A 15,192-nucleotide genomic window follows, 5' to 3' on the forward strand; every position below is an offset into this window, starting at 1 on the left:
GAAAACTGCATCACTGAAATCCTGGGCACTGTCCATACCTGAGCAGTGGTAGAGAGAAGAGCTATGGGATGATGCTGAAAGCTAGCAGTTTAGAATAGAGAGTGATGTGACGATCTCAGAAAAAGAAAGATTACCATTAAAACAGTGGGTTTGGAAGAGCGAAAATTACAAATGCCGTTCAGATCAGCATGAAGTATAGAAAATAAGAACAATGAGATGGGAAAGACTGGTGACTTACTCTGACCTCAGCCAGGAGACTGTGGGATCAAGATGGGGGAGTCTACTTGAACTGGGCTACCGTTTCCCAGCCTTTTGTTTATTGTCAAGGGTAAAGAGTCAGATTGGAGGACAGCAAAAATGAAGCAAGGGATTTGGAAATGGATTCAGCCAAGAACAGGATTGATTGTGAATTTAGGTGAGTTGACAGCAGAGTTTTGCCACTAGCATGGTGCCATCTATAATTTACGTGGGATTCCAGACTTCTTGGATCAGCCTTGTCCTACTTCTGCCAGATATATATTTAAACATACTCAGGGAGGATGGATTTTTGGGGAGATTTAAAGTTAAAGTGCAGGTGTGAAGTGCAAGTTTCCACTGACCAAAGGTAAAGTTGGATAAATGGGACAAATTTTCACAGCAAGGAGAAAAAGCACGTTCTTGACTGAAAGGGTAACTTTTGAAAGCCTTCATTGAATGTGTGAGATCTGAGAAACGTTTGAAGAAAAGGTCACCAACATTAAAGAGCTCGTTTGTTCTCTGGCTCCTTCTTGGAAAAAGCTGACTTGTTTTGACTGGAATGAACATGGATAGACACAAACTGAAAAAAGATCAGCCCATTGGTTAAAGTTTGGCAAGGTGATAGAGTCTTCTTATGGGAAGTGATAGGTAGTGCTATCAGTGTTGCTATTGTCATTGTTAATTGCTGTGACTCGATGAAAAATAATTTTATCTGGAAAAGCAAATAGTAAATTACCATAATTATAATTGATGCATGACACAGGATGGAAGGATTGAGTATATTTTCAAGGGGTTTGGGAAGTGATGTTTTATATGTGCATGTAGTAGACAGACAGGCTGTTGGTTGTTGAGTTGGCCTTAAAAAAAAAAGAATTCTTACCACCTGTGGTGTTATTGGGCTATGCTGGCAGATCTCTTTGACGTATTTTCTCACATTTCTTGGATTTATTTTAATTATGTTGTTGCTCAGAAATGATTTCAATACAGATTTAGGTTTAGTTTGGTTGATATCATGCATTTAGGCAGGTAATTCAGAAACTGTACAGGAAAATAATGGGGATGTTTTTAGCAAAAGTAGGAGGATAGGAGTAACCGACTTACCTCAACTAGATCTCTTCTAAGCATAATCTAATTTCATCATTCCCCATCACTATCAGCTATGGCTGTCAGCTCCATGAAGGTGAGACATGCCATCAGCCCATCTTTTCTATTCTAACACCTCTCTTGTTTTTTTGGAGGGCCAGTCACTTTTAAAACAAACATGCAGTTCCTGCCATCTTTTGCTTAAATGAAAATTTCTGGCCTTTTTAATGCAAGTTACAAAATTAAAAAATGTCCCCAAGGTTTACACAAGCACAAGCTGCTCTAGACAGTAACGTGGTCATACAGGTCTTTGCTGTCATTTAAATGTATATTTGTAAAGTTTGCAGTCATCTTGATTTAGATATAGTTGTATTACAGAGAATCACAGAATGGTTGAGGTTGTAAGGGACCTCTGGAGATCATCTAGTCCAACCTCCCTGCTCAAGCAGGGTCATCTAGAGGATGTTGCACAGGATTGTGTCCAGACGGGTTTTGAATATCTCCAGCGAAGGAAACTCCACTACCTCTCGGGGCAACCTGTTCCAGGGCTTTGTCACCCTCACAGGAAAAAAGTTTTTCCTCAGGTTTAGATGGAACTTCCTGTGTTTCCATTTGTGCCTATTGCCTCTTTTCCTGTTGCTGGGCACCACGGAGAAGAGTCTGGCCCCGTTCTCTTGACGCCCTTCCTTTAGATATTTGTATACATTGATCAGATCCCCCCTCAGCCTTCTCTTCTCCAGGCTGAACAGGCCCAGCTCTCGCAGCCTTTCTTCGTAGGAGAGATGCTCCAGTCCCTTCATTATTTTAGTAGCCCTCCGCTGGACTCTCTCCAGTAGTGCCATGTCTCTCTTGTACTGGGGAGCCCAGAACTGGACACAGCACTCCAGATGTGGCCTCCCCAGGGCTGAGGAGAGGGGCGGGATCACCTCCCTCCACCTGCTGGCAACACTCTGCTTAATGCACCCCAGGATCCCATTGGCCTTCTTGGCCGCAAGGCCACGTTGCTGGCTCGTGCTTAACTTGTCGTCCACCAGGACTCCTAGGTCCTTCTCGGCAGAGCTGCTTTCCAGCAGGTCAGCCCCCAGCCTGTACTGGTGCATGCATGGGGTTCTTCCTGCCTAGGGGCAGGACCCTGCACTTGCCTATGTTGAACTTCAGGAAGTTCCTCTCTGCCCAGCTCTCCAGCCTGTCCAGGTCCCTCTGAATGGCAGCACAGTCTTCTGGAGTGTCAGCCACTCCCCCCAGTTCAGGGTGCACTCTGTCCCTTCCTCCAGGTCATCGATGAATACATTGAACAAGACTGGACCCAGTATTGGCCCTTGGGGGACACCGCTAGCTACAGGCCTCCAACTAGAGTCTGCACCACTGACCACAACAACCCTCTGAGCTCGGCCATCCAGCCAGTTCTCAATCCACCTCACCGTCCACTCATCCAACCCACACTTCCTCATCTTGCCTAGGAGCATGTGATGGGAGACAGTGTCAATGTTGCAGCTTACTGCTCTTCCCATGTCCAAAAGTAATGTATTCGTTAGCACTGCTAGTGAATTGCTTTTCTTGCCTCATGTAACCTGGGAGGGTAGTAATAGTTAGTTACTTCTGTTGACTTTGATACACAGCTTTGAAGTGTTAAATCATGGGCGTGTCTGAATGGCCTTTTTCAGAGAGCTGTATTGCTCCTGCCTGGCTCCAAGCCTTCTGCAGGGAAGTCAAAGCTGATCAGAAAGTCACCAGGCTTTGTTAATGGAGTGTCAGGCTTGAGATGATGGTGTAAATCCTACAGAGGGCAAAGCACTGTTTTGCTAATGCTACTGAGATTTTGGGTAAGAGTCGGCTGCTGTCCATCTGGATTGATTTCCTTCTGGAGTGAGCGTGGACAGTAGAACTCAGTTCATCTGGGGACAGCAAAAAACTCGGTGACCAACACAAGCAGTGAGGCAACTTGTTAGAAGTTCTTAACAGATGCCAGTAATGACTGCATCCTCTGGTTGGAGGGAGAAATCTGTGGTGCTTATTCAGGCAAGCACAATGTGTTTCCTCTAGGTATGCAAATACAGATATTAGCCCTTGATGGAGAAGTGCTCAGCATTGGTACTTTGAGTGGCTCAGGTCATGAACTTCTCTACCACTCACAGAAACGATCATCTTGGATGTCATTAATTGTTGAAGTATGTTTCTAATTCTTCTGCCCTGGTCTTTTTATTGTTAGAATTTGCTCTAAGAAAATGTGCAAACATATTTGACAGAACAAGCACGTATCCATTCAAATGCATATAATATTTTGTCCAAAGGGTTTTAAAAAAGCATTTTAGCATCATGTACTACTGTGCCTCCTCAAAACTCTTTGGGGAAATGAATTAAAAATACCTCAGTCTGTTTACCTTGTAACTAATGCAGAGGGGGAAAAAAATCCAGCAATTTTGAAGTAACATTATATAATTTTGTTTTTAAAACTACATACTAGAGCATATAGTGCATATTGGTATGTTTTCTCCACCTTTGTGATTTGTTGAAATCAATAATATTAATCAATATAATTTTTCAGCAATATTTAGTATTTTTATTGTGTCACTGATTAGTCTGCATTTGTCACAATGTATATTGATAGCAGAACTGGTGCTTGCTTCCACAGTGTGAAATTAGTGCAATTAAGAAGATTTTACTTTCTGTGCTATATTATTTACTATATTTCACAGAGACTAATGGAAAAGACAGTGATCTGACCCCTCAGGTGATGTTTTGTTGTTCTTGTAATATATGGCAGGTACTGAATATTGAGGGGGGAAAAGCTGTAAAAGGGAGAATTGGCTATTAGAGAAGATAAATAAGAGGTAAGAGTCGAGGAGAGGAGAACTGATAGCAGAACTGGTGCTTGCTTCCACAGTGTGAAATTAGTGCAATTAAGAAGATTTTACTTTCTGTGCTATATTATTTACTATATTTCACAGAGACTAATGGAAAAGACAGTGATCTGACCCCTCAGGTGATGTTTTGTTGTTCTTGTAATATATGGCAGGTACTGAATATTGAGGGGGGAAAAGCTGTAAAAGGGAGAATTGGCTATTAGAGAAGATAAATAAGAGGTAAGAGTCGAGGAGAGGAATGAAGAGGAAAGACAGTATTTCCAAAACCTCAGGGTAAGCAGCTTTCAATGTACTGTTTAAGCTTTAATGACCCATATACAGATTTTAGCAACAAAGCAATGGCCAACTAGAGGAATTAAAGGCCTGAGGCGATGGGCTGAACAGCAAAGGCTGACAGAGGGCGTAAATACTATTACAGTTCTGTAAAGGCTCTACTAGGACATGAATTTTTAATGTCTCCAGTCTCCCTGCATGTATGATCTTTTGAAAAGATTTGAGGGAAGAACTTTTAAAAGTTCACTTACTGCATGTGGACTATGCTCAGTGTTTCCCCAGATTAAAAATACCTTGTTTCTTGTAGAGGGCATCTTTTGGAATAGTTGTTCTAATTGTCTGTCATTTGTATCCATACTTCTTTTAGTAACATCTTTTTCACTAATGTCCATTTAAGAGAAACATCCAAATCTCTCTGAGTTTTACTTACTGAAAATCTTCAAATTCTAAGATGAAGATACTATGAAAGTTGTGCATGATTTTTCCTTTCAGAAAATAGCTTCTACTTTATTTGTAGAATGTTAAAAATTACTGTAGGTATGCTGATCAAATGTTTTCAGAGCTTAATAATAATTGCAATTTTTGCAATAATTTGCAATAATGGCAACTACTTCTTTAGGATGCGGTGCTAAAACATTCAAAGCATAGGGAGCACTCCTTTGTGCTAGCTCTGAATAGCATGACTTGTGGAGTGGAGGCCAAAACAAGATCAACTAGGTTGAAACATTGCCTCATTCCTGGTCATGGAGCTTGCTCTCAGCTTTGGAATCCCGTTCTCAGGATATCTGTGATATACTTACTTTGGAGCTGTGGTACGTTTTTTCTCCTTTGCGATCTACTACCTTCTGCCTAGTGTAAACTCCAAAAGAGTTACGCTACTGCGGTTGATTTTAGAGAAAAGCGGATTCAGCCAGATTCCGTGTTGCCAATATATTGCTTTCCAGAGTGATATTACCTTGCCAGATTAATCTTTGAAGGATGAGTACGAGAGGATATCATATAGTTACCCTAATTCAAAGCCAGATGCTGTAGTCCTGACCCCTGGAGTTACCTGAGTCTGAAGCACCCTTGACAGGATTGCAGAGGGTAATTGTGTCCAGGAGGATTTCAGCTTCTGTTTTGCACAGCAGTGGAGAGAGAGATCCACAGTCTGTCTGAAGAGGTTGGGGTTGCAATTTGGTGTTTCATTATTTTCTTAGACAAAAGAAAGGCAACAGAAGAATGTTCCATGTTATTTGATATTGAGATATGCCACTTATTTGCATGTCTTTGTATCTGTTTTTTACTTCACTGTGGTGACTGATAGTCCTGCTTGGATGTATGCATGAGATGGCAAGGCACCAACAGCAGAATGACATTGGTAACAACACATGGCTTGTCAGCATATATTGCTAAAATATGCCCTATCTTGTGAAGCATTAAATATGTATTATGGTGTGAACATTAAATATGCATTATGGTGCAAAAGAAATTTAGTGAAGGAGATCACCTAGAGGTTCACTAAATAAATAGTTGACAGTAGTCTGAAAATGTGAGCTGGTGCCATTTAAAAAAAACTATAGTGAGAAAACACAGTTCATTCATTCTCACTGAAGAGAAATGATTCCATCAAACCTGTGTGGGCCTTTAGGTTTATGAGAAAGGGAAATTATTGCTTAGAATGATATTCATTAGATAGATGTTGCACTTTGGTTAGAAAGCTGCTCTGTTATGTTGGATAGGAAAAGGTGATGTGTTGAAAAATACTATGACTTTTAAGTGAGACAAAAATGACTTTTGATTGTAAAAACAAACCTGATGTTTGGTTGCTCAGAAGTTAATTATTGATTCACTTAGCAGAGGCTACTTAAAGGAAGCATCTCTAGCCGTAGTTCGTTTTGGCCTCGAAATGAGGTTGAGTTTGACCAACAAATTTGAGAAAATAACACTGAATAGGAAGGCATGATCTTCAAAATTTAGCAGCTCATGGACATAGAAGATGCTCAAGTACAACTATTGTTGGTCAGGTTATGAGTTTCAGATGTCAAATAATCCTCCAAGTCACTGAAAAAATACATGCGAAATAATAGAAAATATTTTGATTTTTTTTAAGATAACATGTATGTTTTGCTTTTCAGCTTCTCTTTTGAAAGGACTGAAACATGCTAACATTGTGCTGCTTCATGACATCATTCACACCAAGGAGACCTTGACACTTGTGTTTGAATATGTGGTGAGTAAAGTAATTGATGTTCTGGATGTGGTCCAGAATGTATTGAAGTTGATGGAAAAGCTCTTTATCTTCAGTGATCTATGGATCAGGTCAAAATAACCATTTAGTTTCTCCAGGAGAGTGGAGACCATTAGAGATGATGCTTTATAATGTTGCATGCTAAAAGTGGAAGGCTGGCTGGACCAGGCCAGATTCAGAGGTGGAGAAGTGACTGCTAGAGCTCTGTAAGCTCCTTGTATTGTTCAGCTGACCCTTCAAGCTGGGTCATTATTACTCTGCTTCCTGGTTATAGTTTGCTTTTTAGAACACTTTCTTTACCGATGTGGTAGGTAATAATTTTAAAATAGGTGAGGAGAATGTAGATAAGAAGAAATAGGATTAAAATGCTTAACAGCTAGTTCCTACATCAAAAGAATGTGGCAAGTTAAAATGGCTCTTGTTGCGACTGGCTTGTGTGTAGTGTCTGAAAGAAGTCTTTTTATAAGGAAAGGCAGTAAGAAACATCTGAGGCATGCAGTTTAGACTTCATGGATTGTAGCTGGAGTTTTTGCCCTGACCAGTGTTTTAGCTACTAATTAAAACTTCAATTTGCATAGTACACAGTGTAATGATCTAATTGTGTTCAGAATATTACTTTCCAAAGTCTTGGGTTTGAACTCCTAATTAATCTTTTTTAGTTTTCCTAAGACAAACATATGGTATTTATGTAGAACTACTTCAGCATTTAGCTGTGGAATTATGCAATGTACTATCATAATTAACCTCCCAGTTTTCACAGATGGGCCTAAGAACATGTAATTTAAGAGAAACAAAGAGAACAGAGTTTAGAGGAGGTTAGATTTTCAATATAATATCTGTTACTGTGTTATAGTTGATAAGACTTTGCATTTATAAAGCACAGCGATTATTAGTTTGGTTTTTAAAATGAGAAATAATCGGACTAATTTTTACTGTTAAGTATGTCCCTACTTTGTGTGTGTGTGTGTGTGTGTGTGTATGTGTATTTCTTGGGAGCATGCTTTAATTTTTACAAGATAGTGCACCCAACTTCTTGTCTGGAGAAACCACTCACCTTACCTATTTACATAGAAATGATACATTTTAATAATATGGGTATTCAGCCACAGGAGCCTGCAGAGCAGTTGCATGTATTACACATTTTCTATCTGTCTGTCTATCTCAGGTATAGGAACATTAATGCAAATCTCATTCCTTTTCTTTAAATCAGTGATTCTTCTGTCCCTAACTTATGAACTGAATTAGCATAGGAAAAGTGTTGACATTTAATTTTATGTAATAGTCTGTGTAGACTTATTTGCATAACTTTACATGAATACAATTTGCAGTCCTTTTATTGGTGACTGTATTTAGCTGTATTCATCAGAACTGGTTGAGAAATGAGATATATAAAATATATTTCTGCCTAAAACAGATTTTTTGCCTATTATATTCATGTCAAACTTCTAGATTTTACATTCAGTAGTAGTATTTACAAACAGAATTTGTAAATATTCTCCTAGCAATGTATTATATCATGTTGCTGTCCTTCATAAACACAGGCACAGACTAAACTTCATGCACTTGAATTCACGTAGCTATTTGTTTCTAAGTGAGGTGCTTTTGGGATCAACCCTATTGGTGTTACATGTTTATATTCCTGTTATATTTGGTAGATGTTGAAAGTGTTGCAGGATCTTGCAGTGTTGAGACTGTGTTTGTCACTTATTGAGAAATAATATGAAGACATATGTTCACCAAGTTTCTAGCAAGTGGTTCGAGCAGCATTTTAGTAATTTTGGTTGGTGGACAGTCTCCCAAAATGGTGTTCAGGAAGAAAGGGAAGGATGCTTAGCTCTCTATAACAAACCTATGGAGTATATATCTTAGTGGCACTGTAGCTCATACCTATTCTTTAAAATTACAGAATTGTTTAGCAAAAACCTGTTTTCATTGTTACGTATTTGCAAAGTTACGGGCTGATCAGATAGATAATGTTGTCTGATTATGCTTAATGCTTAAGACTGTCCGTATCACCCAAATTGAATTCTTCTGGGTTTGCATGATTCTACAGTTCTTAACTGAGTGTTCACAATGACCTTTTTTGTGCTTTTTGTCAAAGAACGGTCTCATTCAGTGCATAGTATGAATGTTCAGAAGGAAAAATGAAATTTGCCCATTTAAATTACAAATTTTGGCTCGTTGATTATGCAGTCTAGCTAACTAATTGATGTTACAGAGCTGAATATCTGTAATGTCTGGCTTGATTTTTCAAACACCTGTACACAGTTTAAGCCAAAAACATGAGTGATGCAGCTGAAATCAGTAGAAATATTCATGCGCAATTCATGCACACTAGCACACATTTAACAAACTTAAAGGGAGCTGAACTTGATCTATTTCATAAAAGTGACATTGTAGAACTGATGCTATAGTCACGAATCACTATTGGCCATTCCAAACATACATAATAAGAATCTTTTGAGTAAGATGTCATAATTGGATTAGGGATGAACAGTCAGTAATCCAGAAGAGTTCTCAGAAAATGGAAACTTCAGGTCACTAAATTGGTGATGATTCCATCGGGAACTGAATACTGATGAAGTATCGTAGGTTATCAGAGATGGTTAGTTTCAGCATTGACCCTGAAAGAGTAGAATGAAATTTAATTTTGTGTAGCACCTTTCATTACAAAATGTATTACAGTAATAAGTTAAAAGCTGAAAGAAGAGTATCTCTGAAAGGAAACATGGCAATTATTATATTCTCTGGTGCCTCAAATCAGAAATTGTTCTATATGGAAGACTCTAACGTGAATATATGTGACAAAACTTCTTAAATTTAACCTTGGTGGTCACCAGAAACAAGAGAAATCAATCTTCTTTAAAAATCTTACCTGACAATTGAAAAACAAGATAAGAATTTCACTTTACATATAAACATTTGGTATAGTAGATGAAGCTATATGTTTCAGTGCAAGAAGAAAGGGGGATTTGCTCCTTGTCAGTGAAAGAATTCAACTGAAAATAGGTTGGTATATAGAGTACCTTATTAGTAGAACATAATTTCATTGTAATTTTATTGTGCTTTGGTAACTCTTATATCAGCTATTTACGATTATTGTTGGTTGCTCAAGCCTACTGAAAAGGAGGCTGAAAACGAAATATTGTCACTGGATGACTGAGAACTAGTGCTCATTACCTGAACAGCTTTGAGGAAGAGCTGCTTGGAATCATCTCTTCAAAACCTGAAGGGTTGGCGTAGTTTTTCATCCATGAATGATAGAGAAACAATTTCTGTATAGGTAATTGTACCTGGGGTATGCTATACCGGACTTGAAAACAAAATATGACATTTTGGCACATTTTGTATGTGACACCTGAGACTGCAAAGACTTCCAAATGGTGGAGGTCTGGTCAGCTTTACAGTTCAGTGGAGGAGTATGACTGGTCACTTAAGGTTTGTATTCCTCCTCTCCAAGCTCTGTTTAGGTGTTAGCTTGTGTGACCTTGTGTATATGCCAGCTGTAGAGAACTGCAGGTGTCACTGATACAACAAACTTCACCAGAGGAAATGATGAATTTGCAGGTGAGATCTGAGGCATATTGACAGAGATTTTTTGAGGATGGCTTCACATCTGTTCATCTATTCTTTGTAAAATTTATCATTAGCTGCTATCATTAGTTTCTTCACTTGTATATTTAAAAGAAAGACAATTGTATTTAGAAACACTCGCTTAAAGACAATCCTCAACAATACATATTGCTACCGGCTTGGCAGAAGAGTAATGAGGTTTTTAGTATTATGTATAAATATATCGATAAACGAACCAGTAACTTACCCTATACCTGGCATATAAAAGTGAGCTTGTGTAGCAATACTGTACGTTGTGCTTTCCATATTTATGAGCAAGACTTGAAACAAGAACAGATACATTTATATTTGAAAGTGTGAGTAATGAGCAACAGCATTTCTGCCTCAGCAATAAAAAAGCTCCTGACTAATCTAACAGTGTAATTTAAATCCAAGCATTTTCAATTACCTTGCCTATTTTAATCTTTGTGTATGTTTTTCCTTCTTAAAAAATACTTTCCATTAAAGAAGAAAGCTTAATTGCTTGATTACAACAGCTAAAACAGCTTATTAAACAACAAGATGGCTTAATAAAGTACATTCATTACACTTTCCTCCTATTTCCAGTAGGAGAAAAATTGGTGCAAGCTTCTCATTTCGATGCTGATTGGTATGTTGAGATATATACTATTTATTGGAATTAACAGTCACAGAGCTGAAGTTTCAAAACTTTAGATTTTGAGTTTGTCATTGGACGAAAGCCTTAAGCAAGAAAATGATGAACTTTACTTAAAAGGATCAAAACTTTTTGCACTGAAAATTTTAAATTTCTTACCACTCTTGATAACTTGGATCAAAAAGTATTATAGGTCTTCTATTTCTATTTACTTTTTAGGAACATATATTGAAACTGAAAGTAGTAGGATGTCATTGCTGATGTGTTAAAAAAAACAAACAAACCAAAAAAAACCCCTGTATTACTTTAGTGGATGAGAGAGCATGGAAAATCAGTAGAGTCCCAGATCTACTTTTGAGCTGTGATCACTAGGATCATTCAGTGGTGCTTGGTACCTAGAGAAAATTAGTAGAGCTGAGCTAATGGCATGCATGGGAGAGAAGGCTGGGCCTCTTAATCTTTGAGAGAGAGAGTGGAAGTCAGTGCGAAGCTGAGCCCTTATTTTGATATGAGAATGAAATGATGGGCCATTTCCTTCAGCCTTTTGAGGTTAAGGTGCTTGTCTAACTACAGTAAGTAAAGACTGAGACCTTGTGAAACTTTGCAGCAAATCTAAGTGCTTCTGCTGCCCTCTTGGTAGCCTCCGCTGCTTGCGTGAACTTGCTTTGAGTGTCCCCAGGAAAGAGCACAGTCTCCTGACTAGAGGAGCGGTGGCACTGGTAGCTTCCATTTGCCCTTGCCAGAGGAGGAATCACACACACATTAATTTATTCCCTGCCTCATAACCACGGTTTGCCCCAAGTTGCGCTACTTAAATTGCAGTGAAAAATACAACAGAGTAGTCTGAGAGGAAGCAAAGAGAAAAGAAATCCTGTATTATTTAGAAAAGGCAGTACGGGAATACTGCTCCTGGCAAGGCCTTGTTTTCCAAGTTCTAATGAGCAGATCTGAGACAGGAGCTGCTAATGTCCAAGCGTAGACTGGAAATTGAAGTAAAGTCAGCTTAAGGAAGTGGGGTTTCAGAAGGGTTTTCAGAAGGGAATTGCTTGGTGCTTTGTAGAGACTGTGGCAGGCATTGGATTCAACAGAAAAGAAGGATCGAAAAATGTATTTAGAAGCTCATCCACTCCTACTCAGCTAACAAAGTTTTACAAAGGGCTAGTGGGAGGAGGATAGATGTTGTTCCATTTACCCCATCGTCCTAACCGTGCTGGATCTCACTGATTTTTGTTTCCACTGTGCTCATTCTTCTCTCTCCCTCCCGTATGTAAAATTGGGAAGCTTTATCAAAGCATTGGAAAGTCTCCCAATGACTTCTATTCTGAAAGCTTGATTTTGCTAAAGAGAAATCTCTGCTTTCTCCCTTATATCTCTAAAAAAAATAGGGTATGTAGTCTCGACATTTCTTTCACTTGCTTAATGTAAGACCCACCTATCTTTAGTGTTTGGTTTTTTTTGAGTAGATGGTCACTTTTAGGCTCACCTACTTCTGAATAGCTGTGTTAACAAGGCTAATCAAGAGGTAATAATCCAACAGATTGGTAGGCTGTATGTAACTGAATGTCTATACTTTGTACATTTCAATAATGTTTTCATAAACATACCAAATATTTAATTTTGCAGCATGCTTCACATCATTTAATAATTAACATCTATTATTTATTCTTCTTTTTATTAAGTATTAATAAGTGTATTCAATGTGGAGTATTAAAAAAATCAAAACATGAAAAACATCTGGATCTGAGCAGGCAGATGAAACACTGGAAAACAAGTAAGGTATTCTGTCTACTGACAGATCCCAGTTACAGTTTTTTCCTGAGTTGCAGTTAAAAGTGTACAACGTCACTGTAGTCAAGCAAAGTCCATGTATTGAGACACATATGTCAACACTAACACTCTACTCAGTACAGAGTTGGCCAACATGGTAAATTTATATACAAGAAAGGCATGAACCAACTGCAGACCTGAGGAGAAAAGGTAACAAGGAAGATTAAGCATCTAGAATAAATAGCTTCTGGAGGAGAAGTTAAACAAAGTAGGGCTTTTTAGGGTAAAAAGAAAGATGCATTGATTGTAAGCCTTTTAATGTGTTATAGAGAAAGAGACTGATCTATTTCCATGTTCATGGTAAACAGGATAAAGAGGAAAATGATCTTAAATTGCAGCAAGGAAAAGTGAGATTAGATTTTAGGAAAACATTTGTTAATGGTAAGGATAATAAAGCACTGAAGAAGTGACTATGAGGTCATGGTTTCTCTATTACTGGCAGTCTTTAAGAATAGTTTAGACAAATAACCAGCAGAACGATATGTCATTAATAGTAGATAGAGGCAAGTTGATTTTTTTTTTGAGGTCCTTTCTGTCTCTATCTTTGTTTTCAACACCTAAATAGGACTACCTGTAGACTTTCACTGAGGTAGATACATACAGTGGCTTTCCTGTACCAGGAACTGAAGGAAAAAAAATGTATGAAAATCATTTTCTTTTACTAGTTTGAACGAAATTTAAACAAATACCCTCCTGGTTTTAATATTTTCATTCTTTAGTAATTTATTATTTCTATGTTATAAATTCCTGGGCAGCTCTACCCTGAGTAATATTCTGGCTGTATCCCACATAAGCCTTATCTTTATTTTCAATAATAAACTATTATTGTCCAACTCAATGTGAAGTAAAAAAATGACAGTATCTCAGTTCATACTAGACACTGTCCACTCTAATTAAACTTTGTTCTCAGGCTTTTTAATAATATGGGTTGTAACTGCTGTTTTGTTCCTTACAGAATGAGAAGCTCTGACTTCTCATTCTCTTTAAATCTTCAGTATAGACTTAAAAACTGGCTATTTGGAGAGTGAAACATTTCTAAATACAACTGTGAATCTTAAGAATATGTCTTCCTTGCTGAACTAGCAGTATGCCGCATCATACTAATTGAATCATAGTTACAGAAAATATGCTTAAGAAGTCTTCAAAAACAGAAAGTTAGGGGGAGCAATCCTGGCAAAATAATAATAATAAAAGTCTCTGGAGTCAAGATGAATGACTCCAGGGAATAAATGAAAGAATCAAGTTTCAGTAGAATAAACATTTGAAAGAGAAAAAGGCCAACTCATTTTTTCTTTTTTTACTGCTCTAAGTAAAGAGAATATAATGCACAGAAGCATCATTTTCCTTTTGTCTGCCTTGCAGTCTGACCTCCAATTTTTCCCTATAAATTTTTTATTAATCCTGTGATCATGCATGGACAGTTGGGATGAAGAGGCATGGCAGAAAATAATCCTTCAGCCAAAGTGGAGGGAGGCCTACCATAGGATGTTGTAGCCTTTTAGAGAAAACATTAGCACTGCCTTTTTTTCCTGCCCTGAAGATGAGATTGTCTTTGTAGCACAGCATACCAATCTAGTAAAGATTCCTGTGCTGTTTCAGCTTGTGTTATTATATCTGCGTTGTCAAAGGCCTGCCCTGCGCAACTTTAGCATGGATACGTGCAGCGCTCGGGCTGTTCACATGCTTCTGCAGTGAGTTCAGTCACGTGCAGCTTAGGGCATCTGCCATGCTAGAACGGAGACTTTTGTATCTGAGAAATGTTAAACTTTTTTTTTTTGTTGTGATATGCTCAGTGCTATGGAGCCCTTATGACTTTGCAAATTAAAGTTCATATGCACATATGTATGTGCACATGAATTACAAGTTGCTCAGCTTGTAAAAATTGTCATAACCCTTTTAACTTTAGGGGATATAGGCCCATCACAGTTTACACCAGCTGATGATCTGCTGCTAGATTTTAAGTGTGCCATACACAAATTCCTACTGATTTTTGAGGTGTGATTCTTTTATTAAAGTAATCTTACCAAATTAATTGTTTACTATCTCTTTAGTCTGATTTACTAGAAAGGCTGATAGAGTTATTAAGGTGGCCAAGGAATAAAGAAGAGGGTAAAGTGACAACTGAACCCTTTGGAAAACAATAGTGCTTTCCACAGTGGCGGGTCTCATCCATGTAAGTTACAGAGCAGATTGTTCTCTTTGCAATTAAAGGAGACTTTATGTCAATAACTAAAGATATATTTTGTAAGAGCAACCAAAAATCAGACAACTGTGCATTTTGTTTTCTCTCCCAGGTAGGTTCTTGTATATATTATATACTTTCCCTCTGCTCCCACCTCCTTCTCTACATAGTATTATTCAATGTGTTTTGAAGTAAATTTGTCTTTGTTGACAGTGTGTGAGAATTCCAAGTCACTAGAAACATCTAGAAGGAAAATTGTTTTCATTAA

The 15,192-nt window shown here is 38.0% G+C and overlaps 1 protein-coding gene across 8 annotated transcripts in view; it reads left to right on the plus strand.

The window, feature by feature from the left end:
- The window catches only part of CDK14 (cyclin dependent kinase 14), a 325,653-nt gene that overhangs the window by 124,761 nt on the left and 185,700 nt on the right, over positions 1-15,192 (plus strand). For all 8 annotated transcript variants that reach the window (XM_068934789.1, XM_068934788.1, XM_068934786.1 and 5 more), the window contains one exon: positions 6,575-6,669. In XM_068934789.1, coding sequence (XP_068790890.1) covers positions 6,575-6,669 — 95 coding nt within the window. The remainder of the gene's footprint in view (positions 1-6,574; positions 6,670-15,192) is intronic.

Source organism: Struthio camelus, chromosome 2 (assembly GCF_040807025.1).
Source record: "Struthio camelus isolate bStrCam1 chromosome 2, bStrCam1.hap1, whole genome shotgun sequence".
Lineage (NCBI taxonomy): Eukaryota > Metazoa > Chordata > Aves > Struthioniformes > Struthionidae > Struthio > Struthio camelus.